This window comes from Sarcophilus harrisii, chromosome 2 (assembly GCF_902635505.1).
Source record: "Sarcophilus harrisii chromosome 2, mSarHar1.11, whole genome shotgun sequence".
Lineage (NCBI taxonomy): Eukaryota > Metazoa > Chordata > Mammalia > Dasyuromorphia > Dasyuridae > Sarcophilus > Sarcophilus harrisii.
Window position 1 is genome coordinate 629,163,732 of NC_045427.1, and position 17,904 is coordinate 629,181,635.

General features: G+C 46.3%; 1 protein-coding gene across 3 annotated transcripts in view; it reads right to left on the bottom strand.

The window, feature by feature from the left end:
• Positions 1–111: 111 nt before the first annotated feature.
• Positions 112–17,904, bottom strand: part of ACSBG1 (acyl-CoA synthetase bubblegum family member 1) — a 98,328-nt gene continuing 80,535 nt past the window's right edge. For all 3 annotated transcript variants that reach the window (XM_031956768.1, XM_031956770.1, XM_031956769.1), the window contains 11 exons: positions 16,505–16,593; positions 15,232–15,352; positions 12,218–12,298; positions 11,227–11,376; positions 10,499–10,675; positions 9,621–9,802; positions 8,316–8,546; positions 7,255–7,472; positions 6,415–6,554; positions 2,971–3,217; positions 112–1,533 (listed from right to left, as the gene is read on the bottom strand). In XM_031956768.1, coding sequence (XP_031812628.1) covers positions 1,448–1,533; positions 2,971–3,217; positions 6,415–6,554; positions 7,255–7,472; positions 8,316–8,546; positions 9,621–9,802; positions 10,499–10,675; positions 11,227–11,376; positions 12,218–12,298; positions 15,232–15,352; positions 16,505–16,593 — 1,722 coding nt within the window. In that variant the 3' untranslated portion in view covers positions 112–1,447. The remainder of the gene's footprint in view (positions 1,534–2,970; positions 3,218–6,414; positions 6,555–7,254; positions 7,473–8,315; positions 8,547–9,620; positions 9,803–10,498; positions 10,676–11,226; positions 11,377–12,217; positions 12,299–15,231; positions 15,353–16,504; positions 16,594–17,904) is intronic.

The following is a 17,904-nucleotide window of genomic DNA, read 5'->3' on the forward strand; positions in this document are numbered from 1 at the left end:
TGGATTGTCACGTTCACTGGTAAAGCCTTGCCTCATGTCCCTCGTACTGTTAAAGATCAGCTAAACTTCCCGAGGGCTTTAGGGATTGGGAGCAGCAATTTTTCTGTCATCTAACGTTAAGTTCTCTTGTTAGGTGAGTGCTGCATTTTGCTTTGGTCCCGTAGTGTAGCTTGGGGCTTATAGTTGACCAATTCCTCTCACATGAACCTGTGGGAGCAAGATGGCAGCTACTTGCTAGCGTACTCTCAATCAGAGTGATTGTGTTCGAGTGTCTCAGCCCCACTATGGGAAAGGGGCCCCCTCCCTCTCATGATGAGGGCTTCAGCTTGCTTGTGATGTACTTTTATTTATCCTGCTGCTTCTGTGTTTGTGTTGGATTGTGCCAGCTGTGAGAGTGCCTGTTGGGTTCAAACAGCGAAGTAATAAAGATTTTAAAAACTGGTTAAAAACACGTATAATTTGTCTGCATGTGTTCCCTGTGAAGAGGGTTTGTTTTTCTAGCACTTGAATTCTTTGGGCCCAGCTTGTTCCTAATATCTGCTTAATTTCTGTCAGAGCCGACATCGAGATCCCAACCAGGTAACCAAACCATGCTTTTTATGTGTTAAGTTTACATATTCTACACTAGCTACCTGTGTTGAACCAATCAGTGGGTAGCAGGGTGGTTACTGTTTGTCTCCCTGTGCTTTGGTGCTTTTTTGCACAATTTTCCAGACATCCAAAGCGTAGTTTCAGTAGTTTTGGAAACGAATGACATTTCTATCTGGCCCATAATCCTTTCAGAAACACGGAGGAGCCGCGTGAGGGCTAGAAAGGCTAGATTGGTGGTTCTTTATCATCTGTGAATGTATTCAGATACTTGGTCCCCTTGAAAGCTTTGTTTAGTGTTCAAATTTTACATTTATTTGATTATGGCCATTAGGAAGGAGACGTCAGCAGCTTCATTAAGCGCTAGGTCCTAGGGAAAGCACCATAACCAGGGCGGTGCTGGTCCTTGGGGACTGGCACTTTTGGATCGGGAGCGGATGAAAGCCGTTCTCCTTGGCGGTTAAGCAAGTCTACGCTCCCTGCCATTGTGCGTGTTAGTTGTGAGTCGCTTCCACAACCTGCCTTTCCTCTCTGCTGTGTTGATTTGTAGCTCATCAAGTCTAACAGGAATTAGAGCCTGGGGATTATCAGAATAGAGGTGTTATGGTGGGTGCCTTTGTTACGTGTAACGCAGAATTGTACAGAATTCAAACTACTTATCTACAAGTGAAAGCCGGCCCCTCGGGTTGTCCCACCGCAGAGCAGAGGCTGGCGGCCGTGGCTAGCCCGGACACCATCCTTCCTGGAGGTGTGACAGATTCCTTGGGGATTCTTTTTGCGCCCCTGTTTTAAGATAGCCTGATTCTCGGGAGTAGAATCCCCAGCATCTGTTCAGCAGAGACTAGAATAAGAGCCCGGATTAATTGTTTGGTTCTTTGTAAAATGATTCGATTTCTTCTTTGTACTTTTCAAGAACTGCTAAGCGCTTCAGTTTCATTGTGGGACCTGAAAGACAAATCAGAGCAAGATGTCAGCCCTGAACGCCAAGTAACATGTGACAAACCTCAGTGTGTGGGGACCTGCTGGGCAGGAACGGGGACCCTGATCTCTGGGACGGGGACATGGGAAGGAGGTTCCAGGCAGAGCAAGGAGGTTTCTCCAACCGGAACCAAACTGTTTTTAGAATTGAACCAATGTGTTCATCCCCATGATGGAGAGGAGGAAAAACATGCATCTGGTAATGTCCTCTGCCTATATGGCTGCGCATGTTTATGCTGGGAAAATGAGAGGTAGAGAGAGCCACCGAGTGTTCTGGGCTCCCCCAAATTAATTTCCTCTTCTATAACATCCCTGGATGGGGATCAGGGCTGAGCAGACCAGATGATCAGTCCCCGGGGTTTGGGGAGGGGCCAGTTAAATGAGTTAATACATGTCAAGTACTTGGCAAATGCTTTGTATAAATGGTAGCTGCTGTTGTAGACTTTAGAGCAGAGGAAGAAACAAACTCCAGGAAGAGTGTCGATTGTTTAAGGTCTCATAGAAGTAGAAGAGGCAAGTTTCACACTCGGGCCTCCCGACTCCAAATCCAGCATTCCTGGCTTCTTACTCTCCCTAATGCTATGAACTGTGTGAAAACCAGTCCTGGAGACAACCAGCCTCAGTCATTTCTCTGACTTTGAAGGCAGGTTATGTAAATATATTGGACTGAACTGGCTTGCGGTCAGGAGCAGGGTTGGAATCCTGGATCTGATACTTGGGACCTTAAGTCACTTAGTTCTCTCTGAGCCTCAGTTTCCTTATTTGTGAAAAGGAAATGAGGAATGATAAGCATTGCACTTCCTGCCCATCGGGGAGGTTGTAGGGAAAACATTTCATAAGCCTTAAAGTGCCGTGGAAACATGAGCTACTGTGACATTAGGGAATCCACGGGAACCCAAATTTAATTGTCTGGTCAAGAACAAAGGGCTCAAGTTGGACGTTGGAGCTGTCTTTGCTGATGCATCTTCGGGGGATTTATATCAGACAGTGCAGGAGTGCTGATAATGTCCATCTTCATCTAGTCTTTCAATAAATATAAAAAGCTGCAGTGAGATTATCTGCCCATTAGAATGAGCTGGGATCTGTGCTACCAGAATCCTGGGCTCCAAAGGCAACCTGACTTGTCCTGAAGTTAATCAGATGAAATAGTATAGGGATAAATGCAGAATCGGATCTTTGGTTCAAAAAATCAACTCCCCAAGTCCAAGGTGGAAGAAGATGGAAGGAAGAAATTTAGGAAGAGATCTTGGGGGTGTTAGCAGTGGACTTGCAAGCCCAACAGGAGTCATTATGGGGACACGGGGAGGAAGGGTCAATGTGCCATTCCCCATTCAAACGTGGCTGCCTTCCCAAGAGTCTTCCCCAGCTCTGGTGGCCACGGGATGGCGTGGCAAGCAAACCTACCAAATTCTCCCCCGGAAATGGAGAAATCCCTTTCCAGGAGGGCCCACTTCTGGATGCGGTAAGGTTGGGCAGCAGCTTTCTCGTTGACTCTCCGGATGCCTTCCTCGATTGCCTGGTAAATGGCCTCATCTCTCCTGCCCACTATTTCGGACGCTTTGGTGGCCTTGCTCCCGACCTTCTGGCAGAACTCCAGGGCTTGGTCGGTGAGATAATCCGTGGGATCTGAGGTTTCTGGATCTAGAGTACACTGAAAAGCCAAGGATTGGGAGGCGAGCACCAAGGGATGCTCAGAAATCCCCAGGGCAACCCCCACTAACACCGGGCTAACCTGAATGAGAATGAGGGAAGGTGGAACTCCCTTGGACACTGGCCCCAAACCCCAAAATCTCCAGGCTATTTATCTTAGGATATGCACGTATAGGATGAACATTATATGTATTACATATAGAATAAATATATGTTTTGTAATATACAGGATAAATATATAGTGGGAAAAGGAAAGGAACCAGGATACTGGGATTCTTAGGTGTAGACTAACCTACTCTTCTGTGACTTTATCCAAGTCTCAGTCTCGATTTCCTCTTCTATGGAATTAATTAAGAGATTGAGACAGATGAAGTACCTTTGACATAGTGGAAAGAGCACTGGGCTCGGGAATTAGGACATTTTGGGTTTTGAATCCTAACAGTAACTTCCTAACTTCATGTCCTTGGGCAAGACCCATTAGCCCTCTCTGGGGCTCAGTTTCCTAATGTAAAAATAAGAATAATAACCATCTATTACCTTAACAACATATTAGAAAATTAAATAATGGGCATAAAGTTCTTTGTATATTGCACTGAGGTTTGCGAGGTGTTTTGCAACTCTTCTCCCATTGGAGGGTTCCAACAACTCTATTAGGTAGATATCATTCCCATTTTACATAGCGCTTTTAAGACTAAGTTTTAGAGAAGGTGCTGAGGAAATTTGACAGAGGGGATGTTCTCATCTAGAATTCCCTTCTGTCAATGAAATGGCAGATCCTATCCCTATGCTATATACAAATATAATACTGCTGTCTCTATCATATTATACAAATATAAATACAAATAATCCCCTGTCTATCATAGATATTACATATAATATATTTATTTATTAACTTAGAATATTTTATTTACTAATGCAAATGTTGAAATATAAATACTTCTGATATGACACATAATGTCTGCAGACACTAGGAATAGAAAAAGCTTAGAATTAATGAGTCTGCCCATGAAGAGTCCTCAATATTATTTCTTACTGAATCACTCAGTTAACTAGCATTTGTTAAGTACCCAAGCAGGGAAGATACAAAGAAAGGCCAGCTTTTGCCCTCTGGGAGTTTTCTGTCTAATGGGAACAACAAGAAATCAGCAGCTGCGGACAAGCTGGAGACAGATTCAACTGGAGATAATGTCAAGAGGATTGAGGAAGGTTGGGTTGATCCTTGAAAGGAAGGCAGGAGACAGAGATTAGATAGAACCTGTCCCTAACTGACCCATCTAAAAATTGGTTTTTATGGAGCCAGTGTTCTCTGGAGCTTCAGGGTCAAGGCAAGAACACCTGACAACACATGCTCACTGTGCAATCTCGGCTGAGACACTCAGAGATAACAATCCCTGAAGTTCCCTGCTGTTCAGAGGAAAGTGTCCAGTTAACCTTAATTAAACATCTGTATCTGTTATTATCATTTTATGGTTTTTTAATTTTTATTTTACATTACCTACAGCTAGGTGGTATCATAGCAGATAGAGTGCCAGGTCTGAAGTCAGGAAGATTCATTTTTTTGAGTTCAAATCTGAACTCAGACACTTCCTAGCTGTGTGAGCCTGAGCAAGTCACTTCCCCCTGTTTGCCTCAGTTCCCCATCTGTAAAATGAGCTGGAGAAGGAAATGGCCCACCACTGCGCAGACCCAAAATGGGGCCCTAAAGAGTTGGACATAACAAGACTTGAACAACAACAAACACTACAGAAATATCCTAGGAGCATAAAGGTTGAAGACTATGATAACACCTGAGACAAAGCAGTCTTATCACCTAAGGATCTCTCTTCCTGTTTTCCTCTGAATGGTTTCATTTACTCCTCCCTCCTCTGCCCCCACTTCCCATACACCATTTTCCAGTTCTCTGGATTTCAAGAAAAACCTATGTATGCTTAATCATGGAAGTGATCACTGTGGATGGATGGATAAGTGGATGGATGGACAGATGGGTAGATGGTTGGATGGATGGATGGATAAGTGGATGGATGGGCAGATGGGTGGATGGTTGGATGGGTAGATGGATGGATGGTTAGACAGATGGATGGATGGTTGGATGGATGGATAGTGGGATGGCTGGATAGATGGAGATACCATTTGGTTGGCCCACACACATAAAGGAAACAGTGAGGAATGATGAAAAGACTAGACTTGGGTTTGCCAGATTCACATCCTGCCTCTGATGCTTAGGATCTGTGTGACTTGGGAGAAGTACATTATATCCCCTGGGACTCATTTCCTCAAAGAAATGGGGAAGTGAGCTGAGGGGTCCTGAGGTCCCTGCCAGCTTTAGATCTGTGGCCCTATATGGAAATATGGTAAATGCATTTGGCTAGTACTTGGTTAACTGAGCATGTGCACCAATTATGTGCAAAGCATGTATGTTTTATCTATTTTGTTGATGATTTTAGACAAATTTGGCCATCTGGCTCGACTCACACCTTCGTTCTGCATCTGTGTATGGCATTCATAGTCTCTCTTAACTTGTAACACCCCTCCCCCATCCCTTCTAATCTTATTCTTATATCCCACCATCTGCTCTGCAATGAGGACTAGCTCTTTCTTAAACAAGACTTTCCATCTCCCAACATGGGGCTCAAAATAAGACTTCAGACAGCTTCTTGGGCTTTATTTTCCTCTTCTAACTCTTCATTTTGAAGGGCAACTGGGTATAGTGCTCTGGCTCGGGACTCAGGAAAACCTGAGTTTGAAACTTTCCTCAGGCCCTTGCCATCTGTGGCAAATGAGGTGGGAGAACTGGCTCTGAAATGGTTAAATTTTCAGTGTGAGCATTTACACCTTGGAAATGGGCAAACACTACAAATCAGTGCTTTGTTTATTATTTTGTTGATTATTTAAGCTTAAGAAGTCAATGAAGAACATGGTAGTAATGCAGGTTGAACTTAAACAGCTTTTTAAAAATGCATGATATGCTTTTAACATTTAAGTATGTGACTCCAGAAAAGTCACTTAATCTCCCTATGCCTCAGGTTTTTTTTTATCCATAAAATGGGAATAATAATACTTCTGTTCCCTACCTCCCAGGTTTGTTGTGAGGATCAAACAATATGATGTTTCTAACCACTTTGCAAATATGAAAGCACAATATAAAGATTAGCTATTATTATTATTATTGTTATTATTATTATTATTACTACATGATACCTTCAGGGTCAGCAACATGGACAGAAATTTCCTCTGGTCCCCAATCAACATGGCATTGCTAATGATGGGCAGCTCTATCTTCACGGCCTCCTCAATGGGGAGTGGGGGCACATTCTCCCCTCCAGCTGTTATGATTAACTCTGCGGAACAACCATAAGAGATTCCCCCCCCCCCCATCTTTACTAGATGGGAATTCTCAATTGGGCTACAAAGCTCAAGTGCAACAAGTCAGATGTTTTCCATCCTAAATCCCCTTTCTCTAATCAATCTTCTAGCTCTTCCTTTTCGCTGGCTTTTTCTCAGCTATCTGCAGACATGCTCAGATCTCTTCCAAAACTTCCCCTCCATTTTATTTTGTCATCGTCCACTCTCCTTTCTCTGAAAAAATTTTGGGAAATGTCTTTGTGTCCAATGCCTCCAAGTAGTATATCAAGGTTGGCTATTAGTCCCTTATTGCTCCTTCTCTGCCTCTTTCCCCTTTCCTGAGCTCTGAAAGTGGGCCATGCCCTGGGCTCTTCCTGCTCCACAGCCTTTCCCTCGGTAAGCACCAATCGCATTCCCTCTTATAGCTTCCACTATTGGGTTCACAACAGGTGACTTAGGTTTGCATCTACCCCGGATCTCCAGAGCCAAAGCCTCTTCTCCTGTGCTTCCCACGGGCTCGTTCCGCTGCCAATGGGAGAGCTGGGATGATCCTGCCCCTTTTCCTTCCCCGCCCATCTATTCTGTCCTTGGAGGCCCAGCTCGTGCCCACCTGGCACCACAAGGCCATATTCAGCCTCTCCAGCCCCTAGGTCTCACCTGCTTCTCGCACTGATGCCCACTTAGCCTTTTTCTCACCTTTGAGCCTCCCGGTGATGTAGAGAAAGCCGTCGTTGTCCAGCTTCCCCAGGTCTCCTGTGTGTAGCCAGCCATCCTCATCTATAGTCTCCCTGGTCTTCTCCTCCATGTTGAGATAGCCCATGAAAACGGTCCGGCCCCACAGACAGATCTCCCCATTGCCTTCGGCGTCAATGTTCACCAGCTTGGCCTTGCAGCCGGGCAACACCTTTCCAGAGCTGAGGAGACGGCGATGATCAGGACGCAATGAGGGCCTTATGTCAAGGTGGGGCTGTACTGGCCACCTGATCTTGCCCTGCCCCCGTCCTTTCTGCCTCCGACCCATGATGGCCACCACCAGGTCCCAGAAGGAGGGCCAGCAGCCAACAGCAGCTTAAAGGAACCTTAGCCAAGGGTGATTTCATTTTCACAGGTACCTTATGGATCTCCTGAACTGAAAGCCCGGTGATGAAGCTTTTGGGGGGTCAGTGAGTGGGGAGGAGACCGTCTCTGGTCAGTCTGTGGCAGGGACCACAGCTCCAGCTAGTGTTAACTACCATCGAGGAGGCAGGGCAGTGACCATGGGGCAGGAAGGTAAGACATAACCCAGAGGAGGAGTGATGGGTTTGCATTCGGACGGCCCGGGTTCAAATCCTGGCTCTGCTATTCATTACCCTTGTGACCTGGGACAAACCATTTAACCTACAAACCTCAGTTTTCTCCTCTGAGTAATGGAGAAGAGGGAAGCTGGATGGCCTCTGAGCTCCTGTGACTCCCACTTCTCTGAGAGCCTCAGTTTTCTCCTCTGAATAATGGAGAAGAGGGCACCTGGATGGCCTCTGAGCTCCTGTGACTCCCACTTCTCTGAGAGCCTCAGTTTTCTCCTCTGAGTAATGGAGAAGAGGGCACCTGGATGGCCTCTGAGCTCCTGTGAATTCTACCTCTCTGCAAGCCTCAGTTTTCTCCTCTGAGTAATGGAGAAGAGGGCACCTGGATGGCCTCTGAGCTCCTGTGACTCCCACCTCTCTGAGAGCCTCAGTTTTCCCACCTGTAAAGTGGGGGAGGGCCACCAGGGGCCTCACCTGTAGAGTCTGTAGTTGTAGGAGTTGGACATGAAGTGGGGGCCGGAGGACTCGCTCAGTCCGTAGCCGGCGTAGAGGCGGATGTTGAGGCCCAGGAAGAAGTGCAGCGTCTCTGTGGTCATCGGGGCCGCCCCGTAGAAGTTCTTCTGGCAGTTGGCAAAGCCCAGGGCCTTGCGGATCTTGGCCAGGACCAGGTAATCGGCCAGCCTCATGGTGAAAGGCTTCAGGTCACTGGATGACCGGGAAAAAGACACAGGGAGGTTCCTGTCACTGGACCAGGACAAGGTGCGCTCATGCACCCGCAGGTGGCTCGCGGGGCTCTGCCGTGCAGGACCACAAGTGCTGGGTGAGCCTGGGCAAGATGCCCCCTGACTCTTTTCTCATCAAGCCCTGCTCTTTGCTACCTCTTAGAGCCTCCTGGGAGCCTTTAGGTGCCATAGCCACGGAAATCCCTATGCTCGGACGCACGTCCTAAGTGGACCGACACCAAGCACTGGATACATTTTCATCTGGACCAGCCCCTCTGTCTGCACTCAGCTCCTCCTGCTGGGCTGTGCTCCCTCCCCACCTTCATCTCTGAGAATTCCCGGGTCCCTTCAAGGCTCACCCCTTGTGCTGCCGCCTCTGAGAAGCCTTTCCTGATTGCCCCCCAGAGGCCCCTGCTCTTTCCCTTCTCTCACTACTTGTTCTCTATTTACTTCTCTGTGCACATTACCTCCTCCTCCCCCTTGAAGATGGGGACGATTTTGCTCCTTCTCTGTACCTCCGTGGCAAATAGGGGCTTGATATGCTATTGGAACTTAATAAATGCTTGTTGAATTAAATCGAATTCACGTTCTTGACCTCTGAGCCAAGCTGGACCATCTTCATCGGGTCCATCTCTTTGCTCACAACATCTCCCACTTCTGGATGTCTTCTTCCCCAACACCATTCCTGCCCTCAAGGCCCAATGGGGGATCTCTCCCCCTCCTCGAACCCCTCTCCCCTTCCTCAGATTGCTCAGGGCCTCTCCTTTCTTGGCATTTCTCTTTCTGCTCTACTTTATCAGGATTGTCGGGGTGCCCATCTCCCCACCCCCATTAGATCCTTGAGAGCAGGGCCTTTATCCTGTCAAAAACTCTACAAGGCTTTTAAAGCATCCATGGCAGGGCCAGGCAGAGTAACTCAGGGCTATCCAGGAAGGCCTCTAGCAGGATGTAAAGAAATAAGGCTCTTTGTTGGGGATATGTGGGTCCCACAGAGGACAAGGGTCTTGCCTGAGACCCCACGGCTGGGCCCAGCCACCCGAGAGGAGGGGTCTCTTACCTGCTTGGGCAGCTGAGGTTGCGCTCCATGGTCACGGCCATGGCCCACAGGAACATCTTCCTCTTGAAGAATCCGGCCTGGGCTGAGGCCTCCTTGATCCCCTCCATCATCTTCTCCCACACCCTGGGCACTCCCATGTGGGCCGTGGGCTCCACCTCCCTCAGGGTGGTCACCAGGCTCGTCTGCCAATGGGAAAGCAGGAGAAGAAAGGACAGTCAGGGGGATGGGACCTGCCCAGGCTGCCCCAGTGGGGAGCTGACCCGGAGGGCTACCTCGCAGCTTAATCCACCTCCCATAAGCACTGGTCTTCTGAAGCCTGGCGCCCAGCCCCTCTCCCACGTACACCCAGGTTCTTCTTGAGTGGCTCCGACTGGGCCATTCTGGCCAACCTCCCGATACTGGTCAGGCAGCTGTGGTGGGGGGCTGGTCCAACCCCCACCCATCCCCCAGCAAGTCATAGAAACAAATAGAAATGTCCCATGGGAAAGATAGAAGAAAGACAGAAAAAAGGTAGGAAAGAGGAAGGGCAAGGAAGAAACAGGGAAATGTGGGGGAGAGAGCAACAGAGAGACACACAGGGAGAAAGAGAGAGAGAGAGAGAGAGAGGGAGGGAGGGAGGGGGAGGGGGTGAGGGAAGAAGGAGGGGGGAGAGAGAAACAGAGAGACAGAGACAGAGAGACCCAGAGATGAAGACAGAGATAGAAACAAAGAGAGACAGACACACAGGGAGAGACAGAGACAGGGGAGGAAGGAGGGAGAAGAAACAATCAGGGTCTGGGGAGTTTAGAGGTTCCAGTACAGGGGATTTCTCCCAGCCCTGGGGCATGGCCATCAGCACATGAGACGTTCACAGACCTAGGAGGAGTCGGCAGACTGACCTTCAGGGCATCAGGCTCAGCGAAGCAGATGTTGGCCCCCCACTGAATCCCCGTCCAGAGATCGTACATCTGGGCGGCGACGTGGCTGAGGGGCAGGTAGCTCACCACCACCTCCTGCTGAATTTCAGCGGGCTGGATGTCCCCGGCCCGGCTGCCAAACTTGGCCGTCCAAGTGATCTGGGGGAGGGGGAGAGAAGGGCACAGGAGGTCCAGACGGTTTCTGAGTCTCAACTTCTCCTTCTCTAAAATGGGAGTAATAAAGCCCTGACTATTCTGCTTCATGGGAATTCTGGGAGGAGCCAGATTATAGTTGTCGCCCTTCTGTTCCGATATTTCTGGGCAACGGCCGTTCACCATTACAAGGATTACTTCCCTCTTAACACCTGGGTCCACAAAATCTCACTGGCCAGAAGTACTCATCAGCCAGTGGCCGCCGGCACCCAGTTACTTCTCTGGGTTGGCTCCCACCTGGCTGAGGGGCGAGCGTGTCTCCCCCAAAGACCCCACCTGTTGTCCCTGAAAGGCACACTCTTCCTAGTCGATTCCTCAATATTTTGGTTTATGGACACACTTGCCTCCCACCAGACCTCACCCCTTTTGTGAGTTTATCACTTTCTGTTTTTTTTTTAATAAATATATATCATTTGTGTCATCTGTCTATGAGAGAAGAGGTCAGGTGATCTACATTTTTCGTGCTGCCCCCTCCCCACCCACGTGTCAGTTCCTACATTGTCCTGACTCAGCATCACGCCTTTGGGGTTGCCGGTGGTCCCCGACGTGTAAACAAGCACACAGCACTGGTTGGGTTTTTGGGAGTTCAGGATGACATCCAGGGTGACATCAGGAACCTCATTGCCTATCTCTAGGAAGTCTTCCATCTACAGACAGGAAAAAGAAGTGGGAGCGAGGAGTTATCAACTGAGAAAAGGTCCAGCATCGGTGAGATGCTGACTGTCTGTTTTAGAGCCCGAAAGGAGCCAGAAATTGCTGCCTCAGGGCAGAGGCTCATGGGAGCTTCGCACTTTTGTCCAGTTTCCCCAGAGCCAGTCCCGAGCTTTGGCTTTTCTTGCCCAAGAGATGGAGCCAGTGGTATCTTGTGTATTTTGTTTGTATTTGCTTCTGCTGGTACTGTTTCCCTCACTGAAACATGAGCTCCTTGAGGACAGGAGTTCGGTTCTTTTTTGCCTTTGCCCACTACCTAGTACAGTACCTGGCACATAGTAGGTACTTAGTAAATGCTTGCTATACTGTATTATATTAAAAAACCAAATTTGGTACTTTGTATTATTTTTGTATTTGTATTTTATATTATATTAAATTTTATATATTATATATAATATATTTTATATATTAATATATATTTATAATTTATAATATATTTATATTATGTATTTAATATAATTTTATACTTTATATATTATATTTTTATATTCTGTATAAACAATATATATATATAATATAATTAATATGTATATATACAATATATATTATAATATTATATATTATATTTAAAAAACCCAGCTTCCCAGATCCAGCCCCAGAATCCCCCTTCCTTAACCTCAAGCCTCCTTCCCCCATCTAGTACAGTGTCTGGCACATAGTAGGTGCTTAGTAAATGTTCTCTATAGCATATTGAATTAACAAGTCAGATGCTATTGCTCTCCCCCGGGGACAAGAACAAGTCCCAGGATCCCCCTTTCCTAGCGTTAGGTCTCCTACCGTATATACGTTTGGAATTCTCTCTGCTGGGGTCTCTCTGTACATCACGACAGCCTTCAAGTATGGCAAGTTCTTCCAGATCTGTGTCATATAAAGAACACAACAGCTATTATTAGGAAAGGGAAGAAGTCATTTTTATTTAACTATTTGGAAAGAATTAGGGTTCTCCCTTAGTCTGTTATTTCAAACAGCCCTGATGTCATTGGTGCCCACCATGGCTCTGCGATACCTTTTGTTAACAGTTCATTTTGCTCTTTCACCAAACATTTCATCACCTAAACTCATGATCCTGAGGCAATGACAGGATTGAGAACTAGATGTGGACTTAAAATGCAAGTTCTAATTCTGACTCTAACATTCACTAACTATGTGAACTCAGGCAACTACCAAGTTTCCTTAACTGTAAAATGGGAATAATTCTGGCACTTTACCTCAGAGGAATTATTGCAAGCATAAGACAAACATATATATATCAGAGAAGGATTTCAGGAAAGACTTGTTAAATTAACCTTCTTAACTTGTTCGTTTATTTCCAGCCAGTATGGGTTTCAGTGGGGAATGGTAAAGGGTGATTTCATTTCCTCTGAAGATATGATGTTTGGAAAATAGTACTTAGGGACACCAGACCACGTTTGAGTCCCAGGCAGCAGAGAAAAGAGCAGCTGGGTCCGAAGGTCTCTGCTGGGGCTCTCGGTTGGCTCAGTATCAGATTGTCTCAGATATGTTGGTTGTCAAAGGAGATCCGGAGACAGCCAAGCAAGATTTCCATAACAGGGTGATCCAGTCTTGCTGGGTGGCTCTTTCTCGTGTCGTGTACGTTTCTGGGGAGAATTTGGTTCCAGGCCATGCTAGGACTTGCCTGAAGTCTTTGGCACAGAGTACACTGACCAACCAACTGATGATTGTGTTCCAGGACTAGGAACATCTGCATCCTTGACAACACTTTCATTTCCTTCCTTCCTTTTTCAAAAGTTCCTGGGTCAGGGGTCCTAGCACTCTGCTCCCTGAGCATCTTACTTATGACTTTTTGTCAGACTTAGGAAAAGGAATAATTAAATATCCCCACAAATCCTCCAAATTGAAAAATCACAGAGGAAATAAGTTGAGTAAATAAAGTTGGGTTACTTTAAATACACCATGTCTTGTCATGTAAGATTTGGTTTCAACTTGTAGAAACTTGTTATAGTAAGTTTGCATTTACTCAGTATTACTGACAAAATGCGATTCTATATGAAAAAGCAGCCCCTTTCCCCACTTCTTTTAGCTACTATTTTATTCCCCAATGAACTGTAAGTTCATCAGAGGAAATCATTGTCTCAATTTTAATTTGAATTCTCAAATACTTGTTGATTTATTGATTAATTGATGTTGAGAAGAGTAGAAACAAACTTGAATAGTCTTACTGGACAATACCCTTAATGCAAGCCAATCATGAGCCCCCCTAAAAGGGGGTCTAAAATTCTAGGGTCTGTTTTCACATTCTATATCCTAAAAATGTTTCCAAATGTTTCCTGTTTTAACATTGAACAAAGTACTTTGTAACTCCAAAAATTAACAAGTAAATTGTTTTTATAAAAACATGAGCTTCTACAAATCTCCCTTCTAAAGTCCCTTCTACCTCTAACAATTGATGACATGGTGGCTGGAATAAAAAAAATCTATAGAAGTTCCCAGCAGAGGCTGAGAGTCAGAACAGATTTTATCTTTTCTTGCCCTGGATCTATCCACCAACATTCAGCTGATTTTCAGTAGAGTGAAAATCTGTTGTCTCACCACAAGATGGCAAGATTTCTCTGTCTATCCTTTCCCTTCCTGGTTCTGCCCGGATTGCCAAGTGCAAACTAAACACTGGATGCCCCTTCCACCAGTTTCAAAATCACCTCTACTAATCTAAGTATCACAGGGACATTAAAGCAACCTTCATCCCTCCGGGGGTCCAAGATTCTTCTTGTTTAAGTTAATTAAGATTTTTATGGTTTTTTAAAATTTCATTTAATCCTAACAGGTAAATGATATATGTATTATAATTCTCTATTTTCTCCATTTTGTAGTTGAGGAAACTGAGACTCAGAAGTGACACAATTAGGAAGTACTGGAGGTGGAATTTGAACTCAGATCTTTCTGACTTGAAGCCCAACCTGGCTACCTCCTTATCTGGGGGGCTTGGTTTTCTCCTCAATAAAATTCCCTTTCAGGGCTGGAATTGTTTTAGAGCACTCCCTAATCTCTTCAAGTCAGTACTTCTTAAAGACAGTACTTCTGTCCCTGGAGCTCACAGAGATCTCAGCAAAGGAGTCAGAGATTTAGAAGCTAGTAAGGTCAAACCCCATTTCCTCCATTTTTCAGATAAGGAAACAGAAAAAAAGAAGGATTAAGTAAGGAAAAGAAGGATTACACAACTCCTAAGCTTGAACCTGGTATCCCAGACTCCAGAGGCTTTGCCAGAGCTGCTACTCAGTGGTACTGAGAATCCCTGAACAATGTCTACCTTATCTCAATGCCCCCTCTAAATCCCAGCCCGGAATCATCCCAACTCTGTGCTAGAAGATGGAATTGGTCACTTAAGAGTGGGCAGTTATGAGAATGAAAGCCCTACATTGGGAGTCTGGAGATCTAAGTACAAGGAGAGTCACCCTTCTAGCCTCTTGTTTTCCGGATCTGTAAAATGGGTGTATTGTGAGGATCATCAAGATCCATCAGTGAAAGGAGTTCTGGCTTTGGAGTCAAAACACAGTTTAAATCACAGTCTTGTGGCTTTAACTGAGTCTGACCTCAGTTTGCTCATCTGCAAAATATATGTTTTCTTGGGCCCCTCCTAGCTCTAAAACATCATCCATGTTTTGGATATAAGGATACCTAGCACCCAGCAAGCACTTAATAAATGCTCTTTTATTGCTTCACTAATTCCTTCCTGGCTCCCCGCTTTGCCAGCCCTCGCACCTAGGAAGGTCAGGTTTTATGCAGCCAGTGGCGATGACCATCTCTTGGGACAGGAGCCCAGGTAGCCCTCTTACCTTCAGTATCTTTTCCAGCTGTTTCTGGGAATCCACCAGGATCACGTTGGCTTTACAGTCATGGGCAATGTATTGGCAAGCCTCGGGGGAGCTGGTTGTGTAGATTCCTGTGAGGATGCCCCTGAGCGGTGACAGAGAGGGAGCATCGTCAGCCTGGGAGCCGAGACCCCCGAGCCTTCTGCACAAACCTCAAAGGATTCGGCCTGGAGGACTCGGCCGCCACCTTCTTCAGAGGCAGCCAAGCAAATGCCCAGGGGCTGGCAGACACGGGCAGTAGGAAAGCAAACGTGTGTGTGAGGGAAAAAAGATGAGAAGAGATGGAAAGTGAGGAAAATATGAAAGAGATGGGAGGAAGAAGTAAAGAGAGTTAAGAGAGAAGTAGTGGGAAAGTAAAAGGGAACCCAGAAGGGCTAGAGAAGCAGAAGGAAAAAGGGGAAGAGAAGAAAAGAGGAAGGATTATGGTCGAAGAAGAAGGGAAAGAATAAGATCAAATAGATGCTTAGGACAGGAGGACAAATGTGAGGTTGGCTATTTTTTCTCTATAAATGGCCTATCTCTTTATCCATCTATCCATCTATTATTTACCTATCATCTCTCTCTCCCTCTCTCTGTCTCCTCTCTTTGTCTCTTTGTCTCTCTGTGTGTCTTTCTGTTTCTCATTCTCTCTATCTCTATCTCTCTGTCTCTCACTCACTCTGTCTCTGTCTTTGTCTGACTGTCTCTCACTCACTTGCTCTGTGTCTATCTGTCTTGTCTCTGTGTCTTTCTTTGTCTTTTTCTCTGTCTCTATCTGCATGTCTTTTCTCTATCTGTTTCTTTCTGTGTCTGTGTCTCTCTCTGTCTCTGTCTCAGTCTGTAAGTCTTGTCTCTGTCATTCTGTCATTCTGTCTCTGTGTCTCTCTTTCTATCTCTTTCTGTCTCTCTTGTATGTCTTGTCTCTGTCTTTCTATCATTCTGTCTCTATTTCTCTATCTCTTTCTGTGTCTCTGTGTCCCTCTCTGTCTCTCTCTCTTCTCTGTCTCTCTGTCTCTGTCTCTGTCTCTCTCACTCTCTCTCTCTCTGTCTCTGTCTGTCACTCTCTGTCTCTCTCTCTCTCTCTTTCTCTCTCTCTCTTCCTCCCTCCCCCCTCCCTCTCTCTCCCCCCCCCACCCCCAACTAGGGAAGTGATGGAGGATCCACAGACACCAAAGCCACCCCTTTCTTCCCTAACCCTTCCTGCTCACCCCCCACCTACACCCAAACCTAGACAAGACCCCGAGCTGCAGCCACTCACCCGGCGAAGACCGCGCCCACGGCAGAGATGAACCACTCTGCCGAATTGAATCCGAGGATGGCGACGCTGTGGACACGCTCCAGGCCGAGCTATGAACCGAAAGTGGGGAACTCAGCCATTTCACACGGAGGATGCCGGGTCCCACAGCCCTAACTGTAACCCCCACTCCCACCACCCCCAGCCTCCCTGGTGGCAGAAGGCCCACAGGCGATCAGAGAGAGGGGAGAGCTGTGAGACCTCCGATAACCGGCGGATGCTCGGACCAGGAGGGCACCACGTGCAGCCGGGCAGCCTGTCAGGCTTATTGAGTAACTGGAGTGAGGGTGGAAATATTCAAGGGATTAAGAAAGAACATTCAGGGCTGCCTGTTCCCTCCTGAATCAAGTCCAGAGTTTCAGCAGCGTCTCCAGTCCCACTATAATCTCCTTCATGCTCCTTCTCTCCTGCATTTACAGAGCGAACCCGCTCACCATGTCCCGACAGGTCCTGGATATCTCCACCAGACCTTGCTTATTTCCCCCTTCCTTCCCAGCTTCCTTTTGTGTGACAGCTTTCCCACCAGAATGTGAGCTCTCTGAGGGCAGGTCAGCTCGCTGCTTTTATTTGCACCCCCAGCACGTAGCACATTGTACGAAAGAGCCCACAGAGAAATCCATTATATCTGTATCTATCATTGATCTATCTACTGAGATCTATGTATCATCTGTCATCTGTCTATCATCTCTCTTTATCTGCTCCCCAGATAAACTTAAACTTCTCCTCCCTCAAGCTCCAGTTCCCTCTTGGAGCTTTTTTCTTTACCTTCTACTTACCCCCCTCCCCCATGGATAAGCATGGTGTAAAGAGATGGATTGCATCGGAATACTGGCTCTTTCTAGTTACATGGCTTTCATTTTCTCTCTCTGTGACTCAGTTCCCTCATCTGTAAAATGGGGAGATGACGCTCTCCGTGGGATGCTCATCCTCATTCCTGTATTCCCAAACCTTTTCCTGTTTTAACAGTTCTTCAATTAAAACCTCTGTTAAACTGAAAAGGAAAGAGAAGAAAAAACTTCTCTTAAATAGAAGCGACACTGTCAGGGCAGTTAATGTTGTGGAAAAATACTATAGAACGCCTCCGCAGGAGAAGGAATTGGATCAGAAGCTCAGGAAACCCGTAAAACTGGCACAGATGTAGGACATCTAAACATCTGTCCAACTGAGTTAACTTGTGACTTGTCTCACTGAGAATGTTATTCTTCAAAAGATGGGAGAAACAAGAAGGAAATTTCTATTCTGGACCGGATTCTGACTAGATGGCAGAACTCATGGCTGAACCTGAAATAAGAGACTCCATCACGGGCTCAAGATGAAGAAAAAAGGAAGTCCTGAACACAATCTAGATCTGTGCTACATTTCTA